The following is a 19,138-nucleotide window of genomic DNA, read 5'->3' on the forward strand; positions in this document are numbered from 1 at the left end:
CTTCTGGGAATGCATGAATTTAATTATAGAATGAATTTTAGAATCCATGCAGTACAATAGTTGATGCTGCTAGGTTATGATTATGGAGCTTGTTAATGGAAGAAACAAAATTAGAACTTGGCTCTCTTAAACTACTTTCCATTATCATGCCCCTGCCCATTTTTCATAAAGATTGATCAGCTTGTTTAACCTTGCTAATCAGTCCACTAAAAGCAGTTACCTTAATGACTTTAAAAATAAGACATTTTCTCTGTTCTGGGTACCATGATCTCTGACACATATTTCTTATTGAAAATAGAAATAGGAAGTCTTTCAAACTACTGTATGAACTTTTCAAACTTCTATCATGCTCTTTGATTTTTATATGATTTATTTAATTAAAACAGGAGAGAAAAGCATCACAAATCCTTAGGTTTTATAAAAACATGTCTTGATAACTCAGTATATAACTCTGAGATTAATATATATCTTTTAAAAGTGGAAAAAACTGATTTTGCAATTAATAACATATAAAATATAATTTATTTAACATTTTAAATTCTGAATTATTTTGGTAATGTTTGAAAAACTCAATGACCTTGTGCATGTGAGAATTTCCTCCAGTAAGGCAGGTTACAATACATCCTTGCCTAGGGTCCTAGGATACTCTTCTTCCTGTCCTCCCATAATGTCTCTTGACATTACAAGGATTTCAGTAAAGTACATAAGTATCAGAGTTTAATTTTTCAATGTTGAAAATAAAAAATGAATTTTACAATGATTCTCTATTCTATTTAAACATATCATTTTCCAAATGTGATTCCCCACTGGTAAAAATCTCAGTAAATGGAAGACCCTTTTTAGGAAAATAAGCAACTTTTTAGAGGTCCCATGCTAAACTATCCAATTATTTCACTGCCTTAAGTAATACTCTATCTGCATCCTTGGATGAAGCAATTTCCCCCTTTTTAATATGCTTTTCCTGATAAGGTGGTCAGTTATATTCTAATGTAGCCAAGGGCTATATTATTTTAAGAGAGAAATTAGACTTCTTTGTCCTACCCAAACACAAGGCCTCCTGCTTCAAAGCACACCCTTCTTCATACTTCAGATTCTGAAGCCTTATTTCCATATACTCTGCACTAGAACCTAACTGGAGGGAAGAGAGAAAATAATATGAACCCTTCTGCTCTCTACTGAGGCAGAGGTGATATTCCCTAAGTATTTCTTCCTGCACAAACCTAAAATTTTGAATGGAGTCAGAGATTCTAGGAAGATATACTCAACTCTCCTCCACAGAAGACCATTCCAAAATACAACCAAATTGGAGTTTGCCTGTAGTAAGAGAGGTGGTTTACAATAGGCAAGAGCATCTCTCTGTTAGAAGGCATCAATGGCTATTTGTATTATCTAATCATAGAAATCTAGAAAAAGAAGGAAGGACTCTTGTTTTTCTATTCCCATGAAAGTATTGGACTAGATCATGAGTTGTGAAAAAATTTTTATGCCTTGGATTCCCTTTGGTAGTCTGGAAGCTTATGGGGCTCATAGGTTTCTCAGATACATTGAAATATAGATTCCCAAAATAACTGGCAAATAGCAAAAAAGTTAATACTTTATCAAAATAAAAAATAAATTAGTGCTATACTAATATCTAGTTGTAGGTTTAAAAACTGCAGTATCAAAACAACTGCAGGGGGCGGCTAGGTGGCACAGTGGATAGAGCACCTGCCTTGGAGTCAGGAGTACCTGGGTTCAAATCTGGTCTCAGACACTTAATAATGACCTAGCTGTGTGGCCTTGGGCAAGCCACTTAACCCCATTGCCTTGAAAAAAAATCTAAAAAAAAAACTGCAGTATTAATGACAATATATGATATTACAAAATATTTAGCACAACTGTTGTAGTGTGTTACCTAAATTCATAACTGAAGGAAATGATGAATTTCAGTTAGGTTTTGGTGAAATGGAGATATCATTTTTCCCATCCAAATTTAGGGGGTTCTCTAAAATTCATCTCAGTTTCCCAGGTCAAGAATTCCTGGAATAGATGATTGCTAATGTTCCTTTTCAGCTTTAAACCCTGTGATCCTATTTTTTTTTTAGGCAGCTTGGGGTGGCGGACTACTGATGTCCCGGAAACATAAATGGAAGCTTAATGGTGTGGAAAGGTAAGCACATTTAGCCAGCAACTTAATGTTAGGTATCAAAGACAACTAGACTGTTGAAACACCAAAGAATCTTGGAATACAGGTGTGTCTTACCTTCTACAGTTCCCATAGATTATGTCTAAATTAAATTCTTCAAAATCAAATTCTCTTTAACACAGTCAAGGAGCTGGCTGTTTGAAGAGAAGGCTTTTGTGAATTCTTTGTAACCCAAATAATCATTTCCTAATTTATTTCAATGTACATTGAATTTTTTATACATACATTTACTTAAAGTAGGACACACTTGTGATAATGTCTCATGGTTTTATTCTTAAATTTTCTGGGTTTTGCTATAACATTGAAAACTACTGTTGGCTTCATTCTGCCTGGAGGTTAAACCCTTATGGAGAAGCAGTATCCCATAGCATGAAAATATTAGGACAGGGCATATTTTTCCATTCCAAAAACAAAATATCTATGTTGTCAAAAGGAAACTCAAAGCATATTGACTGATGTGATAGCTTCAGAAATTGTTGTCAGACACTGAATTAAGTTCACCCAGTTCTTCCAACAAAGGGATCTCACAAAATGGAAGCCTGACCTACACTCATTTGCTTTGTCCTTTCCCTCTCCAATTCAGATGGGAAATAGAGTTCATTAGAGGCAGCCAAATGTCCACCATATTCTGCCAAATAGCCAGATGTTCCCTAGGAAAATAGTCTCACCACAGGCTCTGTGCCAAAGCTTCTCCTGAAGATGTCCACCCCAGAAACAGAAGGAGGAGCCCAGTGACAGTTTGGAGCATCTGTCAGCTCCAGGTCACAGACAGCAGCCAGACATGGCAGCCCTGGAGAGGCCAAAACCAGAAGCTAGGCCAATCTGGTTTGGCATGGCAGACAGTATAGCATCACAGACAAATGGCTATGACTGGAGAATCAGTGAGTCTAGGAGGAGAGAGAAACTGGGTAATTGAAGATAGAGGGTAAAACCAAGGTCAAATCCTGGGGTTTCAGAGAAAAATAGATCAGGTACAGAGGCAGATTGACCCATGCAAAGTAAGGAAGCCCAAACAGGAGGATAATGTGAGAGGATATCGTAGGTCTGTGCCAGATTTGATTCAACTCAACAAACATCTCTTAAGCACCTTGGGGCAGCTAGGTGGGGCAGTGGAATCTGGCCTTAGACACTTAATAACTTCCTAGCTTTGTGACTTAAGTCACTTAACCCCATTGCCTTGCAAAAATCTTTTTTAAAAAAAAAAAAGCACTTGACATGTGCAAAACATTGTTCTAAGTCCCCAACCCAGAGTTTCAGACCAGATCAAGAAGTTAGAGGAAGAATCACAGTCTACCAATATACAGTTGAATGACCCCTTTCTCTATATGAACTAGATGATTTTTAAGTTCCAACCCAAAATCGATGATCCCATGACTTTCTCCAAGCAGTATCTGCAACCTTTACAGTCACCTCTTCCTGAAACCCAATGAAATCAGTACCTGGTGTTTGGATCAAAGTTGCTCCCAAGTAGATATCACTACTATTTTGAGAGCTACTGGGAGTTAAATTCTCCTTGGAATGCAAAACAAAAGAACTTTGGGATGGGAGGAAGGGGGAAAGAACAAAATAGACTATACTCAATTAACAGCTAGGTGATGAAGTGCAAGCACTGGACTTGGACTCAAGAAAATCCCAGTTCAAATCCTGCCTTAGATGCCAATTAGCTGTGTGATTGTTGGCAAGTCACTAAACCCTTCCCAACCTCAGTTTCCTCGCCTGGAAAATGGGAATAACAGTATCTCCATCATAGGAATGTTGCAAGAATATGAAATAACATGTAAAACACTTTGAAAACTTTAAAGCCCATATAAATACTATTATTCTTAAGAATTCAAAAAATAAATGGTATTAATTAATAATAAATATTATCTATTATGTGCAAAGCACCATGTGGGTACAGGAAATAATAATACACTCACTCACCAGGAGAGGAAGGAACTTTCACTCAAGTATTCTTACATAATCTTATTACCTAGTTTGCTCATTCAGTTTACAAATCAGACATAGGTGGATACCCAAAAGAAAAAAAAATGATTCTGTCTTGCCATATAAAGAGTAGAAAGACCATAGAGAAAGACAAAATTTTATCTGAAATGACAAAGGAGCAACCAAAATGGGGTTGCTGGCCAGATAATAATTCCTGTGAAAAGTGGAGGGAGACATAGGGGTTAATGGACCCCAAGGTCAATGTGAGTTATGAATGTGATGTAACCAAGTTAGTATCCTAACTTCACGGAGTGCCTCCAGAAAGAGGAAGATTATTTTTCGGGCCACATTCCAAATGTCGAGGTCAGTTCTGGCAGTCAATTCTAAAAGGAATATTAACTATCTGAGGAATGTCCTAAGATAGCTTTTTTCAAGAATTTAAAGGATTGGTGGATAAAAGAAGAGTGAATCTTAAGACAGGTGGGTGGTGCAAGGAAAAGAAGACCAGGTTTGAAATCTCAATTCAGTTCCCATCTCAAATACACACTAGCTATATGATGCTGGGCAAATCACTAAACCTCAATTTCCTGATCTGTAATATAAGAATAGTAATAATGACAGTTACCTCCCAGGATTGTTATGAGGATAAGATGAGACAATATTTGCCCACTTCAACACACTCTAAACATGAGTTATCATTGTTGGTGTTGCTGCTGCTGCTACTGCTGCTGCTGCTGCTGCTGCTGTAGTACTTGACTCCAGAGATAAGAATTAGGAAAAATAGGCTTGAAATTATGGAGACAAAGATTTTGGCTCAAATTAGGGAAAACCTTCCCAGTGATTTGACTGTGTTCACATGAAATAAACAATAAATTCCTCAATATAGTAGTCTTTCAGTAAGGTTACAAAGTCAGAAATAATACAGAGAGAATCCCTATTCAGCTACTGGTTAGGCTAGATCATCTTTAAGACAATATTTTACTCTTCAATTCTGCAAAATAATATTATAAAAGGAAAGAAAATGTGGGCATTTATAAAGAGGATCAAATTTGGGGTCTTAAAGGACCAGTAAACCTTACTATGTACCAATCATTTAAACTCTGAATCTCAGTTTCCTCATCTGTAAAATGAGGATAGTAATTATATTACCCATTCCACAAAGTTAATGTGAAGCTAAAATGGGATAGTCTTAAGAATGCTAATGTAACGTTACTATTTATTATTATAGACCATTTTTAATTTTTATATTTTACTGTTTTACTTTTCCAAATGTATATTATGAAAGTTTTTTTAACAGTCATCCACATGCCTATGTATATTTCTAAGTTACAAAATTTCCTTCCATTCTCCCTTCCTACCTCTCCCCCACCCAATGGCAGTTGGGTTAATATTGTATTTATACATTTGTGTTAAGCACGTTTACAGGTTAACCATTTTCAGTATGAGGAATCAGGATTAAGGGAAAGAAATATATAGGGTCTTTTTTCAAAAACTGAATGTAATGTTCCTCAGGTTCTGAAGGATTTGTTGTCTTTTGTTTTTCTTCCTCTGGATAGGATATAGACTTCTTTTTAAATGTTTAATGAACTACTCAATTATCTGTTTTCTCTTCCCATTTGTGGGGAATGATGCAGTGACTCCAAAACTCCTTTAGGTACAGAGACACCTTTAGTAGACTATTGTATCATCTCAATAGTGTTGAAAGATCTGAATATTATTTTCTCTTCTTAGCTTCTAGCAGAATCAACATGTACTGCCTATCTCTCTTTCGGAAGTTTTTGGTACATGCTCAGAAATTGGTCACCTAGGTAACCAAGAAAAGAAGGAAAGTGTAGAAAATAAAGTAATGCAGAGACTTACAATATTACAGTTTCTTTGAAAAAGAAGTGACAAATCTCATCACAGACACATTCTTTCTTCAGTTGATACAGTCAACTTTTGTGTGCTAAGATTTGGCTAAGTACAATGTTTCTCAGTCAGTAAGAATTTATTAAGTGCCTACTATGGCAGCTTCAATACTAAATGCTGGGAATATAAAGAAAGACAAAATAAAGTCCCTGCCATCAAGGGGCTCATGAGAGAAATAGAAATATTTAACAAAAGTAAGGCACTAGAATAAAGAAAGATTGGAAAATGCTTCCTGTGCAAGGTGGGATTTTAGATGGAACTTAAAGGAAACCCGAAAAGCAGGAGTTTAGAAATGGAGTGTTTTATTTGTGAAACATCCAGGAGACCAGGGTTTGCCTGATTTCACTCAGGGAAACTTTAAAACAGTCCTCCCAGTCTTGTTTCTACTTCATTCTTGTCCTCTGGAAGAAGAGATCCTTCCTGGTAGAAGGAAAAGTTAATTCCCTTACTAGTGTGTGAAAGAAAGGAAAGGAAAAAAGAAAGAAATGCAAAAAAGGGAAAGGAAAGATAGACAAGATAAGAAAAAAATAGACAGACAGAAAGGAAAGAAGGAAAATAAACGAAAGAGAGGGAGGCAAGGAAGGAAGGAATGAAGGGATGGAGAGAGGGAGGAAGGAGGAATGGAGGGAGGAAGGAAAAAGGGAGGAAGGAAAGGAGGGAGGGAGAAAAAGAGAGACAAAAAGAGAGAGAAAGGGGAGGAGGAGGGGAAGGGAGAGAGGGAAGGAGGAAGGGAGGAAGGGAGGGAGGAAGGGAGGGAGGGAGGAAACAGTACTTAGAATAGTGTGTCAACACATGTATGCAATTCAATCCTTTTGAATTTTAATTATGATCCTTGCTATTGTTGCTTCTGGAAGATCAATTATGCTCCTACTAGGTTAAAGGCAAACATATATATTCAAAAGAGCAGAAGGGAAAGATGTTGGGATTTTCTAGTCAAATTTGGGGGTTTATGAAGTTGAACTAGTTCAAAAAGGAAGGAAACCTTTCAGTCAGTCAATAAACATTTATTTATTTATTGCCCCCCCACCCCCATGTCAGATTAAATGCTGGAGATACATATATAAAAAGGTAGCTCCTTTTCTCAAGGAGTTTACAGTCTAATGGCAAAAGATAACACATAAAAGGAAGATGAAAAGCAGGGGGGGGGAGGTAAATTAAGGGAAGAGCATGATAAAAGAACCCAGCCACTGGGAAATAGTTGACCATTTCCAATGATGGCTGGCCTGGGGACCTTCCTTAAATGGAGTTCTTGAGAGAAAATCTTTACTGTGTCCTCTAATTAGACAGGTCCCAAAATAAATGGTATGGATGAAGTGTGAGTACCAATGCTGATGTAGTCTTACAGGTTGATGAGGTTCCTGGGTACATGATGGAGAAATGCACAGGAATGCAGTGAGATAAATAATGTGCTAGTTGGGCTCTCTCTAAAGGGAAGGTCAGTTTATTGGAAACTCACTCAGTCCTTTCCTCAAGATTAGCAACCCTGCTAGTTATATTTCTGCTATGACTTTCTTCTCCCCAATTCTAATCCTGAGGGTCTTCTATTGGTGCCATCAGTCATAGCCAAGGTGAAGATGGATGAGGTGCTGTCTTATTAAGCACATCATTTGGGGTCACAAGTACAGGGGATGCTCAGCCAAGATTTGCTGTCTGTTGTCTGATACCAATTCATCAAAGAGATGAATTAGTTCTTCTCTGCCTTTTCTTCCTACCTTCTTTCTGAGGCAGAACCACTAAGAGGTGGAAAATAAATTCATTATTGTGAAAGAAGGGGAGGAAAAGAGCTCACTGACTTTCAGCCTCCCATCTTTCTGCCCACCTGCCACTCATCTTTAAGCCCTTGCCTCTTTCTTCCATATAAGACCAAAGAGAGAAATATCCTACAGTAGAATTCCTGCTTTGCATTGGGTATTTGTCCCAGAGGATAGTCATGCACTAACTTTGAAAGAAACAGATATCTACCATGGAATCGAGGACTTTCCTGAGCTCCAAATCTTAAGGAACCAAAATCAGAATTAGTCATAGTACTCTCTTCTCCTATTCACTGGTTCTTTGAGTGTCCTAGGGAAGATTGAATAAGTGCCTACAAATGCAAGTGCTCTTAGTGGTTCTTCCTCAGGAAGAATTGAGAAAGTAAAGATAGAGAGAAACCAATCCATCTACTCTTTTATTTGGCAAGAAAGAGAATTCAAGTCATTTGTTGTGTCTCATCAGTTCACATCCTACCTCAGATACTTACTGTATGGTACTAAGATAATTATTTAACCTCTCAAATTTAATTTCCTCCTTTGTAAAATGGAGATAATCACAATATCTATCTCATAAGATTGTTATGAGGATCAAATGAAACTGTGATAGTTGATTAATTGAATCCCTACTTTATTGGACCTCAATTTTATTTCTATCAGTTTTAGTTTGATGTGATTCTATAGAGGTAGTGATTATAACTACTGATAGTGTAAACTACAGATTGTAAATTCACTTGCTAATCACAGGAAGGTAACTAGACTACTTCCTCCCTTGTTTTTCTTTGGCTCAATTACATGGAAAATTCCTCCACTATTTATATTGAGTTTCCATTATTTGTCATCTCTTTTATTACCCAACATGGGCAGAGACCATGAGCACTTGACCAATAAGTGACCTTAGTTACTAGCTTACAGTCTGTCTTTCTACCAGTCCATGGCTATATTCATCAGAACCTTCTGAAACATCAAGACAGATCTGTCAAAGGTCTGCTCATTAGCCCTGTCTGTGTTTTGTGTGGAATCTCCAGAAGGGTCAAGGGCAAGATCTTCAACCAATGAGATTATCTATTTTTAGTTTGCTTCATCTATATTATCTAGATATCACTATAAAACTAAGATCCTGGAGGAAGGTCCATGAGGAAAATCTGAGGTCCCCTTCATTAGCAGGAACTATGAATCCTTTAATAAAATACTATTGGTTTAGAGCTCTGCTTCAGTAGTTATTCCTGAGATTGGACAATTTTGGAATCCTCCACAAAATGCTCTGTAAACCTTAAAGAACTACATAAATGTGTTCTACTATTGTTGTTATGGGATGGGGAACCCTTAATGGGAAGGGAAACCTTGGAATCCTGAGTCCTGCCCATCAGATTTTAGTTACCCAACATTCCCTTAGTGAAGTTTTTCTCTTAAATGGTTTGATTTTATTTCAGGGCCAACTCCGTGACTTGGAACCCTCACAAGATGATGGGTGTTCCTTTGCAATGCTCAGCTCTGCTGGTTAGAGAAGAGGTAGGTTTTGGTTTGTTTAATTTTTATTCCTTCAGATCATTTTCCTATACGTGACACAAAATGGTGCATATGGAAATTCGGTGAGGATTATAGACAAAACTGGAGCCACTAGGTGTCATAGAGCATGAGGTCTGGAGTCACAAAGAATTGAGTTCATATATGGCCTCAGACATTAGTTGGGTGACCCTAAGCAAATCACTTATCCCATTTATTTCAGTTACCTCATCTGCAAAATGAGTTGGGAAAAGGAAATGGCAAACTCTTCCAGTATCTTTGCCAAGAAAACCCAATATGGAGTCACAAAGTGACAGACATAACTGAAATGATGAACAAAAATAAAATAAGACTACCTAGGGGATTATAAGAGGGAGAGTTGGAGAAACCAAGCATTCCAGGCCATGTGGACAATCTGGGAAAAGAGATAGAAGATGGGGTGCTATGTATAAGGAACTACAAAACCAGCTTGGCTGAACAAAGAGTGAGGGGAGGAAAGTAATGGATAAAGCTGGAAACAAAGGTTGGGGCCAGATTGGAAAAGTCTTTAAATGTCAAGCAGGGGTCTTTGTATTTTCTCTTGGAGGTAAAAGGGAGCCTCTGAATTTTTTGAGCAGATGAACAACATGGTCAAATCCACACTTAAGAAAAATCACTTATCAAGTGTAGAGAATGAGTGCTTTACATTCATTGAGGAGCTATATGCATTTAGAATTGACTGAACTGGGTAGTTAGGATGAGGGGCTTTCTCTGATTCAGTATTTGTTGACTTCTGTAATAGCTAATTAAAAGGGAAAAGCACCTACATTTTTCATTTTTATAGTCTACATTAATTTTAGTAATGATACAGCTCAAATGTATATTGCATTTGAATGTTTGCAAGGCACTTTCTTCACAATAGTCCATGAGCCAGGTCATGGAAGCCTCGTTCTTTTTATTTTTCCTTACAGTTAAGGAAAACGGGATTCAGAGAAGTAAAGGTAATATTGTTAGCCTAGCAATTTTCTGCAGCATACACCAGAATCAGTTCTGATACACGCATTCAGGAGACATCCATGGTGTTCAGTGGAACAAATCTAGTGACCTCTCATAAGAAAATTATTTTAAAGGAGATAATTCAGCAGTTTTTTCCTAATTTTTTATGCAAAGACAATGCCAATGCCACTGACTTACCACCAAGTGTTCATATTCTTTGAACTGGTTTATCATTAGGCATGATGGATTATGGTAATTCACTCCAACTCTTGCCTAGTCTTTATTATGATCAGTGGTATATGTTTGTGTGGTTACATATCTGGGATTGTATAATCTGCAACCATGGAATAGAAATATATTTTATATTTAAATGAAAAACATTTCAGTTAAATGTAGTAAAAAAAAAAAAAGAGCCCTTGTCTTGAAGTCAAGAGCCTGGGTTAAAATTGCAGTTTTGATACTAAAAGTATGACTATGGGCCAATCATTTAACCACCCGGGGTCTCAGTTCCTTATCTATAAAATGGAGACAATAATGCTTATACTATTTAAATAACTCTTGTTTTGATGATTATAATAGTCTCCAAATTAGCTTCCCCTCCTAAATTGTCTACCATCTCCAATCCATCTTTCACACAGTTGCCAGACTGATATGCCTGAGGTATGGTCTGACTGTCACACCCTTGCTCAAGAAACTCCTATGACTCCCTCTTGCTTCTAGAATAAAATATAAACTTCTCATACAAAGTCATTTCCAGTATGGTTCTATTCTATCTTTCCTGGCTTCTTGACCATTACTCTCCTACACACTCTGTTATATGCTAAGTGGTCTGTCTCCTGTTTTCAATATGCCATCTTTGTCTCTGTACAGGTTTTCCTACATGCCTACAATGCCCTCTCTCCTCACTTACACCCCACAGAATCCCAAGGTTCATCCAAAGCTCAATTTAAATGTGACTTCCTACATGAAACCTATTCTTTCTTTTTTACTAATAATTCTGCCTCCAAAACAAAATTTGCTTTCCATATATTTTATTTTTATTTATTTATGTAGGTGTTGATTTCCCTCAATAGCAGGTAAGCTCTGTGAGGACAGAAACAATTTCATTTTTGTCTTTGTATACTCAAGACTTAGGATGGTACCTGATATTTAGTAGACATAGAAGATGAGTAATTAAATGCTTATTGTGTAAAAGAAAACCTAAAACACTTTATAAATGTTAGGTATTAATATTTTTCCTTCTCCTTATGAAGCATAAATGGGTTCTAAATAGGCAGTCAGGTATCACAGTGAAGAGATTACTGGACCTGAGGTCTTAGATACTTACTAATTATGTGACCATGAGCAAGTCACTTAACTCTCAGTTTCCTCATCTGAAAAATAGGGATACCTCCTAGGGTTCTTATGAGGATAAAATGATATATTTGTAAAACCTTATACAAAAATTTAAAGTGCTATATTGTTAGGAGCTGTTGTGTATGGGAGTGCTGTGAACCTCCATCACCTGGTGTCCTTGAGCACCAGAGCCTTATTTTACTAAGTGCCATGGGAGTGGGAGTGGATTAGAGACTGAAGAGGATATTTAAACACTTTTATTTGATTCAATAAATGGAGACCTTGGTGTACAAAAGGAGAACTTGTCTTCCTTGCCTCCCGCCCCTTCAACACTAGCCTGGGGAAGGTTAAGGGAGTCCAAAAAGGGACTCAACACTATATCAGTATAAGTTATCATCATATTTCCTCCTAAAACATGTTACTTTTCTGCCCCAGTTAGTCAATTTTCATCCATATCTTCTATAATATTGCAAACGTCTTTTTGACCATTCTGAAAAATAACCACATCATTTTCAAATCAAAATGGAATCCAAAGGACAAAAATGAATTCTGGCTTATGTGTTAGGTATAGACTTTGCTCATTCTTAACTTGCATATTCAGACTTACAGGCTCTATATTCAAGTTATTATTCCATTTAGTTCAATAAAAAAAATGGATCAGGGTCCAGTTTCATTACTAATTTTGAATAAATAATCCCACTTTTTAAGGTCATTCTTATCTAGTCATGATTCAAGAAGAAAACATACTCCAAAAGGCCCTATGGTGTTTTGTATAAAAAGATTGGACAAAGGTCTCTTGGGATAAGTTATGAAGTTATATTACAAGTTATAAAGTATTGGGTAGAGTTTCTAGTGATGAAATTGGCAGGGATTAAAACAAAACACTTTTTTTTTAACAGAAAGCATGACTCACATTGTTCTTTGGGAAATGCAAATGCTTATCATCACTACCCATTTTGCATGATAAGGTAAGGGTATTAAGGAAAAATGTGATCTTTGCATCTGACAAAATTCCATTATAAGTCTAATGAATAATTCAGTTTGATAAGGATGTTTTTCACTCTATTAAAAGGTTATCAAGATTGTCTTAGAATAGAAAAGCTTTACTTTTGTAAACTAGTCTTTGAAACTATCATTCCAAGAGAAAACCCTAGAAGCAAATATGAAAAAAATGAACCATAGACATTTATTTGTTAAACTCTGATCCAAACAAAGGTCAAAATATACCAATATCCGGCCATATGGACCTGTCTTTCGATTTTCAAATCACAGCTCAGTCAAACCTTCCCAACCCTGTATGACTCTAAGCCATATCTTCTTATAGACTTGAAAGAAAAGGTTCACCCACTGTGTTCAGGGACTTTCTCATTCTCTTAACATCATAAAAAACACCAATGGTGTAAACAAATTGTCAGTTATCCCTCACACTCACCGCAGAGCAGTCCATCTTCTTTTTCACTTTTACACTTCTTTGATAACATCTTTTACTACACCCAAGAGAAATAGATCTCATATGTTAATTTTTAACTCAAAAACTACTATGCTGATTTGCCATGGCAAAGAAATTCCCCAGGGTTCTTTAAAGTCCCGAATGCCTCACATGAACTCAGGCAGGTTCAATCAAGCAAGATTCAATCAAATCCAGTCCCAGAAAGAGCTTGGCTAAGATGTCTGCTAGGCAATAAATTGATCACCCACAAGACAAAAGGACCTTAAGTACTGTGGGGCTCTCATGTATTTCTGCTGTGGTAGAAAGGGAGAAGAGAATGTGAAGAATCACAGTATTTAGATAATCTATTGTGATTAATTTGTTACTGAATCAAAATTTTTAAATATGACTAGTGAATCAGTATAATTAAGAATTAAATTAGCATATACCTGGAGATATTTGAACTACAACAAATGAGGACTTCTGATAGATGCCTTTAAAAGAAGATGATAAAGAAGACAATGAAGAAGATAAAAAAGAGGAGGAAAACAAAGATGGCAGATGAAAAGACGAAAAAGACAGAGAAGGAGAAGCATTTTATGTAGAACTTTAAAGTTTGCAATGTGCTTTACATATATCTCATTTGAACTTTACAAGGCTGTGAAATAGGTACCATTACTTTCCTTATTTTACAAATACAGACAAAAGTTAAGTGGCTTGCCCAAGGCCACACAGCTAGATAATTATTAAGTGTCTGAGGTCAGATTTGAACTCAGGTATTCCTGACTCCAGGGCCACTGCACCGCCTAGCCACCCTTCCACTATACTTCCTATTTGCAAATTAAAATTTACATGGTTTGAATTCTTTATTAGATTTTCTTGCTAGTCATTAAGGAGAGTATGAAAGAAAAAGCACATATCTGTGGTTATAATCCAATTAACATTTGGCTCTAGGGCCACTAACCACATATAAAACTAATTCAACAGTCATTTGTGTTCATATATTGACCTGTCCTTTCCACTGAAAAAATTAATCCCATTTTTTTCTCCTTAATCCCATATTATAAATCCTCTTGCCTTTATTTTCCAGGTCACAAGCTATCTAACTTGTCACGACAACATAACTTTTGAATTGTTATTATTTTAACTCTGAGTATTAGCAAATTTGATGGAATTTTTCCTTTCTCTCTCTCTCTGTCTCTTTAAGGGATTGATGCAAAGTTGCAATCAGATGCATGCTTCCTACCTCTTTCAACAAGATAAACACTACGATTTGTCTTATGATACTGGAGACAAAGCTTTACAGTGTGGGCGCCATGTTGATGTTTTCAAATTATGGCTAATGTGGAGGGCAAAGGTAAGCAAACGTGAGATTTTTTTTTTAGTTGTTCCCTACAGACAGAAACCAGATCTGATTAGCTCCATTATGCCATGTGATAAATTAGTTTCTTGATGGAAAATGCCTCCCCCAAGACCAACTTCTTTAGTCTAGTTGTGTAAGTGCATTTTTTCAATACCCTCTGTGGGGCAGAATATAATTACCTTTGTGTATGTGTGTGTATGTGTGTGGTTTTAAAACAACAAATTGCATTTATTGCTAACTCTTTAGAAAATGAATCCATTCTGATTTGTAACATAACTCCCTATTCCTTAGGCGCCCCTGTTTTCAAACCTGTTGTTTTTACCTAGTGAATGAACACTGGGGTAGATTAATGTAAGGCCATAAATTATACCTTTGGTGAACAAGGAGAATATGCTACAAAAGCTCATTTGTGGCACTGAAAGGGCAACTGAGCTTTTAAAGAAAAACAACCCTAAGAATTTAATCGTCTGTCTTCTGTACTATTTTTCTGTTTACTTTATGGGACTTTAACTGTAAGAGAATCACTTGTCTCTCTGCAAATTTGACTCTAGAGCTGAAAATGTGCAGCAGCACTTACGTGGTCTAATTGTAGCTGTCTAACAGCATAAATATTATGTTTAAATGTAATCAGCCCAGAAAAGCCCAAAGGTGGTTTATATTTTAGCCAGATTCCTGACTTAAATATGACAAATCAGTGACCAACCCACCTGGTCTCATTTTGCATTCTGTAAGCAATGATTGCAATTGTCTTAAACAAAGCAACATTTTTTTGAGATATATAATTATTCTTATAGCTATTGAAGAGTGTGTTATATTTTCTCAGGGTGTACCTAGATCATTGAACAAATATAATAGTGCTGTGAGAACTTTCAACCATCTATTCTGCTCAGTGCAATTAAAGTTTCTCAGTAATTGCATATGTTTATGTGTGTGTGTATACATATATATATATATATATATATATATATATATATATATATATATATATATATAGTATCAGAGGAGAATTTGAACCCAAGTCTTCCTGATTACAAGGTTGACCTTCTATCTACAATTTCATGACAACAATCAAATTATACACATCAGCTGAGATGAGGAATTCAAGGCTATTTTTTTTAGATAAAAAGATTCTTCTTGGATGATATAAATTCCAGGAATAGTGATATCTCTGAGTTTCTGAGTTTTTAGCAGAAACTTGATCTCTAAATTACTCAATTTTACTTAGTGAACCATGATTTTTGCCTCTCTTTTTTCATGTTGATTATGATTATGTAATTACTAAAGACATTTACATGAAAATGGAATCTCTGTTCCCTAACTGTTCATCTGTCCCTACTGGTAATAGTCTGTGTGAGTGCGCTTCAGCCTAGAACTTAACAGGGAGGCTTGGCACAACTACAGCTAATTCGGGTGTCACTAAGGGAATCAGGTGGTGTCTAAAGACTGACCATTTGAAACCAAGCAAAAGACACTGTAATCAGGTAGCCCTAAAACAGCAAGGATCCATGAAAGGAAAGTGAGTGAATAGATATAACCCAGCTGCAGAATTGCTTCCAGTCAAATGTTTTTAGAATTTTCCAGGAGATAAGTTGATATTTATTCAAGGTTGTATCTTGGACATTTCAGTTGGAACTATTTCCACTTGAATCTATTAAATGAAGCAGTATTTTTGGATGTGTGTAAAAATAGTGGACAAACAACAGGGCATAGTGAATAGAAAGCTGTCTGTGAAGTCCTGGGTTCAAGTGTTACTTGTGATGATACACACTGGTTGTGTGACTCTGAGCAAGTCACCGAACTTCCTAATGTTCTTAACTACAGAAAAGGTGCTGATTGATTGCATTGATATCAGAGGAAATTTCTTCACCTGGGTGTTTGTAACACCAATAAAATCCCAGGGCTAACCCCCTAATAATAACAATAATAAATATTAACTAATGTTTCATGGTTGACAAAGTATAATAATAATTTGGTATAATAAAAATAGTATCAATTTAGTCAGTTCTTCTATAGATGGGTGGAAAGTTGGAGAGATACATACTATATAAGAATTCTTCAGGTTAAACCAGAGAATTCAGCTCCTTTCCCAAGAAAAATTGATGTTAAAACATTGGGGGATCCATACCTAATTTCAGACAGAAACTGAGTCAGGAAAATCAAACTGAATAATGATAATAATCTAATAAATTTTTTGTTGTTCGACATAATTGAGGAATGGGATTTGGGCTAATAATACTTTCTACTTAATAGAGACTAACTGCATATTTTATTATTTTTAATTTTTTAGGCAGAATGGGTGCTAGAAAGGACACTAGATGTGAGAATCCAGGACTTGGATTCAAGTTTTAATTCTGTTATGTGTGTGACCTGACCTTAAACAAATAAGTCAACATTTATAGACTTTAGTTTTCTCACTTATGAAAGAGGAAGAGCTAGATTAGACAATTTCTAACATCCCTTCCAACACTCAATCTCATAAATATAATTTCATATATATATATATATATATATATGTGTGTGTGTGTGTGTGTGTGTGTGTGTATACATATATATACACACACACACATATAGTGATTTTCTATTACTATGTCTTCATATAGCAATGTATTTAGCCTACTAGACTGGATAGCATAGTTAGGCAGTCCTAGGTTCAAATCTCACTTTGACACTTTTATTTTGACTTTTATAGTCCTGAGTAAGTCATGCTACAATATTCTTTACTCAAAAGAGAAAAAAAATATCATTCATATTTTAGTTAAACCTAAGTATAAGACTAGTGTTAGGGAGGCCTGAGGGAGTCAACTTGAGAATATACTGTTTGTATTTGCATTTTATACATTTGTTTCTGTTTATTAGAATATGAGATCTGTGAAAAGTGAAACTTGCAATTAGAACTTTGCTTTGTACATATTAAGAATTTAATAAATTCTCTCTTCACTTATTCATTGGAATTTTAAAATTAGAATACAGTAAATATATTAATGGCATTTATCTTATAATATAAGAATCTTGCTGAAAGAATTCTGCAAAAAGTGAGTTTTGTTCTTCCGATATGTGACAAGCAAATCAAGCCATTGGCAAGCATTTAATAAACCCTATATAATCAGTAGAAAGGTGGCTAGGCATAGAGAATAAAAACATAAAGACCTGAGTTCAAGTCCTACCTCATACTGATTGCTTGACCCTGAGCAAGTCACTTTAACAGTCTTCTTGACCAAGATCCTTGAAGGCTACATAGAAAATCACAGATTAACATTATTTATATCCTGTTGTATTCTCATTTATTCTGTAAAATAGTTTCCAATTACATTTTAATTTGGTTCAGCCACACTTGGGAATGCTAGTCTATTTCACACATTCTGCTCTAGATAACCTTCCTAAGACTTTAAGTTTCAATTTGCATTTCTCTAATCAATAGAAATTTAGAGCATTTTTTTCATATGACTATAGATAGCTTTGATTTCTTTGACTGAAAGATGGCACATCCTTTGACCATTTATTAATTGGGTAATCACTTGGAAATTTTTCTCAGTTCTCTATATATTTCAGAAATGAGGACTTTATCAGAGGAGGTACAGAAGTAGAGGGATTCTCTTCATTTCTGAGCAGGGGTGAGGAATTCTTTACTGCCAAGGATATTTATAATATCATTCAAGGCCCATACAAAATTATCACCTTCAAAAATTATCCTGCTATATTTGGTCAAATATTTAATTAATTAGGGGCACAGTGGATAAAGCACTGGCCCTGGAGTCAGGATACCTGGGTTCAAATCCGGTCTCAGACACTTAATAATTACCTAGCTGTGTGGCCTTGGGCAAGCCACTTAACCCCATTTGCCTTGTAAAAACCTATAGATATAGATATAGATATAGATATAGATATAGATATAGATATAGATATAGATATAGATATAGATATAGATATAGATATAGATATAGATGTAGATGTAGATATAGATATATAGATATATAGATATTTAATTAACTCACCTGTAAACAGCTTCTAGATTTATTGAGCTTCAAGTCCAGCCTGTGGTTGCTTTGGCAGCACCAGACCAAATGATTTGCCAAACATACCCCATCCCTAATCTAAAAGTTCCTAATAGAAATAAAATCACAGGTCCATTCCTATCTCCTTCCCTATCACATCAACCACTTCCTTAGGTACTGGAGATTCAAATGATAATGAAAGCATCTCTGTCTTCAAGCTTCATCCTCCTGATGTTCTACAGTCCGTTCAATACTTCATTAGCAGAATTCCTGTTGCAGGCATCTAAGTTTCAGGGATCCAATACTTTTATCTGAAAAGGTGAGGGAGTTCTAGGACTCAGCTGGTGTATTACAGACTAGCCAAGTGGCCAGACCTATGATAGGCATCGCATTTCTTGCCTTCCTCCTTCCCCATGGTTTCATGGATTTCTTGCAGTAATCTTGAGAGATCAGTATTTGTAAACTGTTGAACCCAAATTGCTATGTTCACTTGCATAATTATATACATTCTGTTCAAGAAGCCTTTACTCCCCATTTAAAAAGTGAATTGTAAGTGCCATAGCTAAGGATTCCATTGAGCAAAATATTAGGGGTTAGTGAATGAAAACTTGATAGTATTCTTCTAAAGATAAGAAAACCAACTTCTGGAGATGTTTCTCTCCAAACAAGTTTGAGACAAAAGAGACAATTGGGTTAATAAAGTGATCTTTCTGATATACCTATATTAGAACTCTTCTTTTTTTTGGGGGGGGGGTAGGGAGGTGAAGCAGG

The 19,138-nt window shown here is 35.9% G+C and overlaps 1 protein-coding gene across 1 annotated transcript in view; it reads left to right on the forward strand.

Annotated features, from left to right (window-relative positions):
• LOC141493700 (glutamate decarboxylase 2) overlaps positions 1-19,138 on the forward strand; it is an 80,468-nt gene that overhangs the window by 44,546 nt on the left and 16,784 nt on the right. Inside the window, exons 11-13 of the mRNA XM_074195074.1 lie at positions 2,085-2,149; positions 9,201-9,279; positions 14,220-14,369. Coding sequence (XP_074051175.1) covers positions 2,085-2,149; positions 9,201-9,279; positions 14,220-14,369 — 294 coding nt within the window. The remainder of the gene's footprint in view (positions 1-2,084; positions 2,150-9,200; positions 9,280-14,219; positions 14,370-19,138) is intronic.

Source organism: Macrotis lagotis, chromosome 7, assembly GCF_037893015.1.
Source record: "Macrotis lagotis isolate mMagLag1 chromosome 7, bilby.v1.9.chrom.fasta, whole genome shotgun sequence".
In the NCBI taxonomy this organism is placed as follows: Eukaryota; Metazoa; Chordata; class Mammalia; order Peramelemorphia; family Peramelidae; genus Macrotis; species Macrotis lagotis.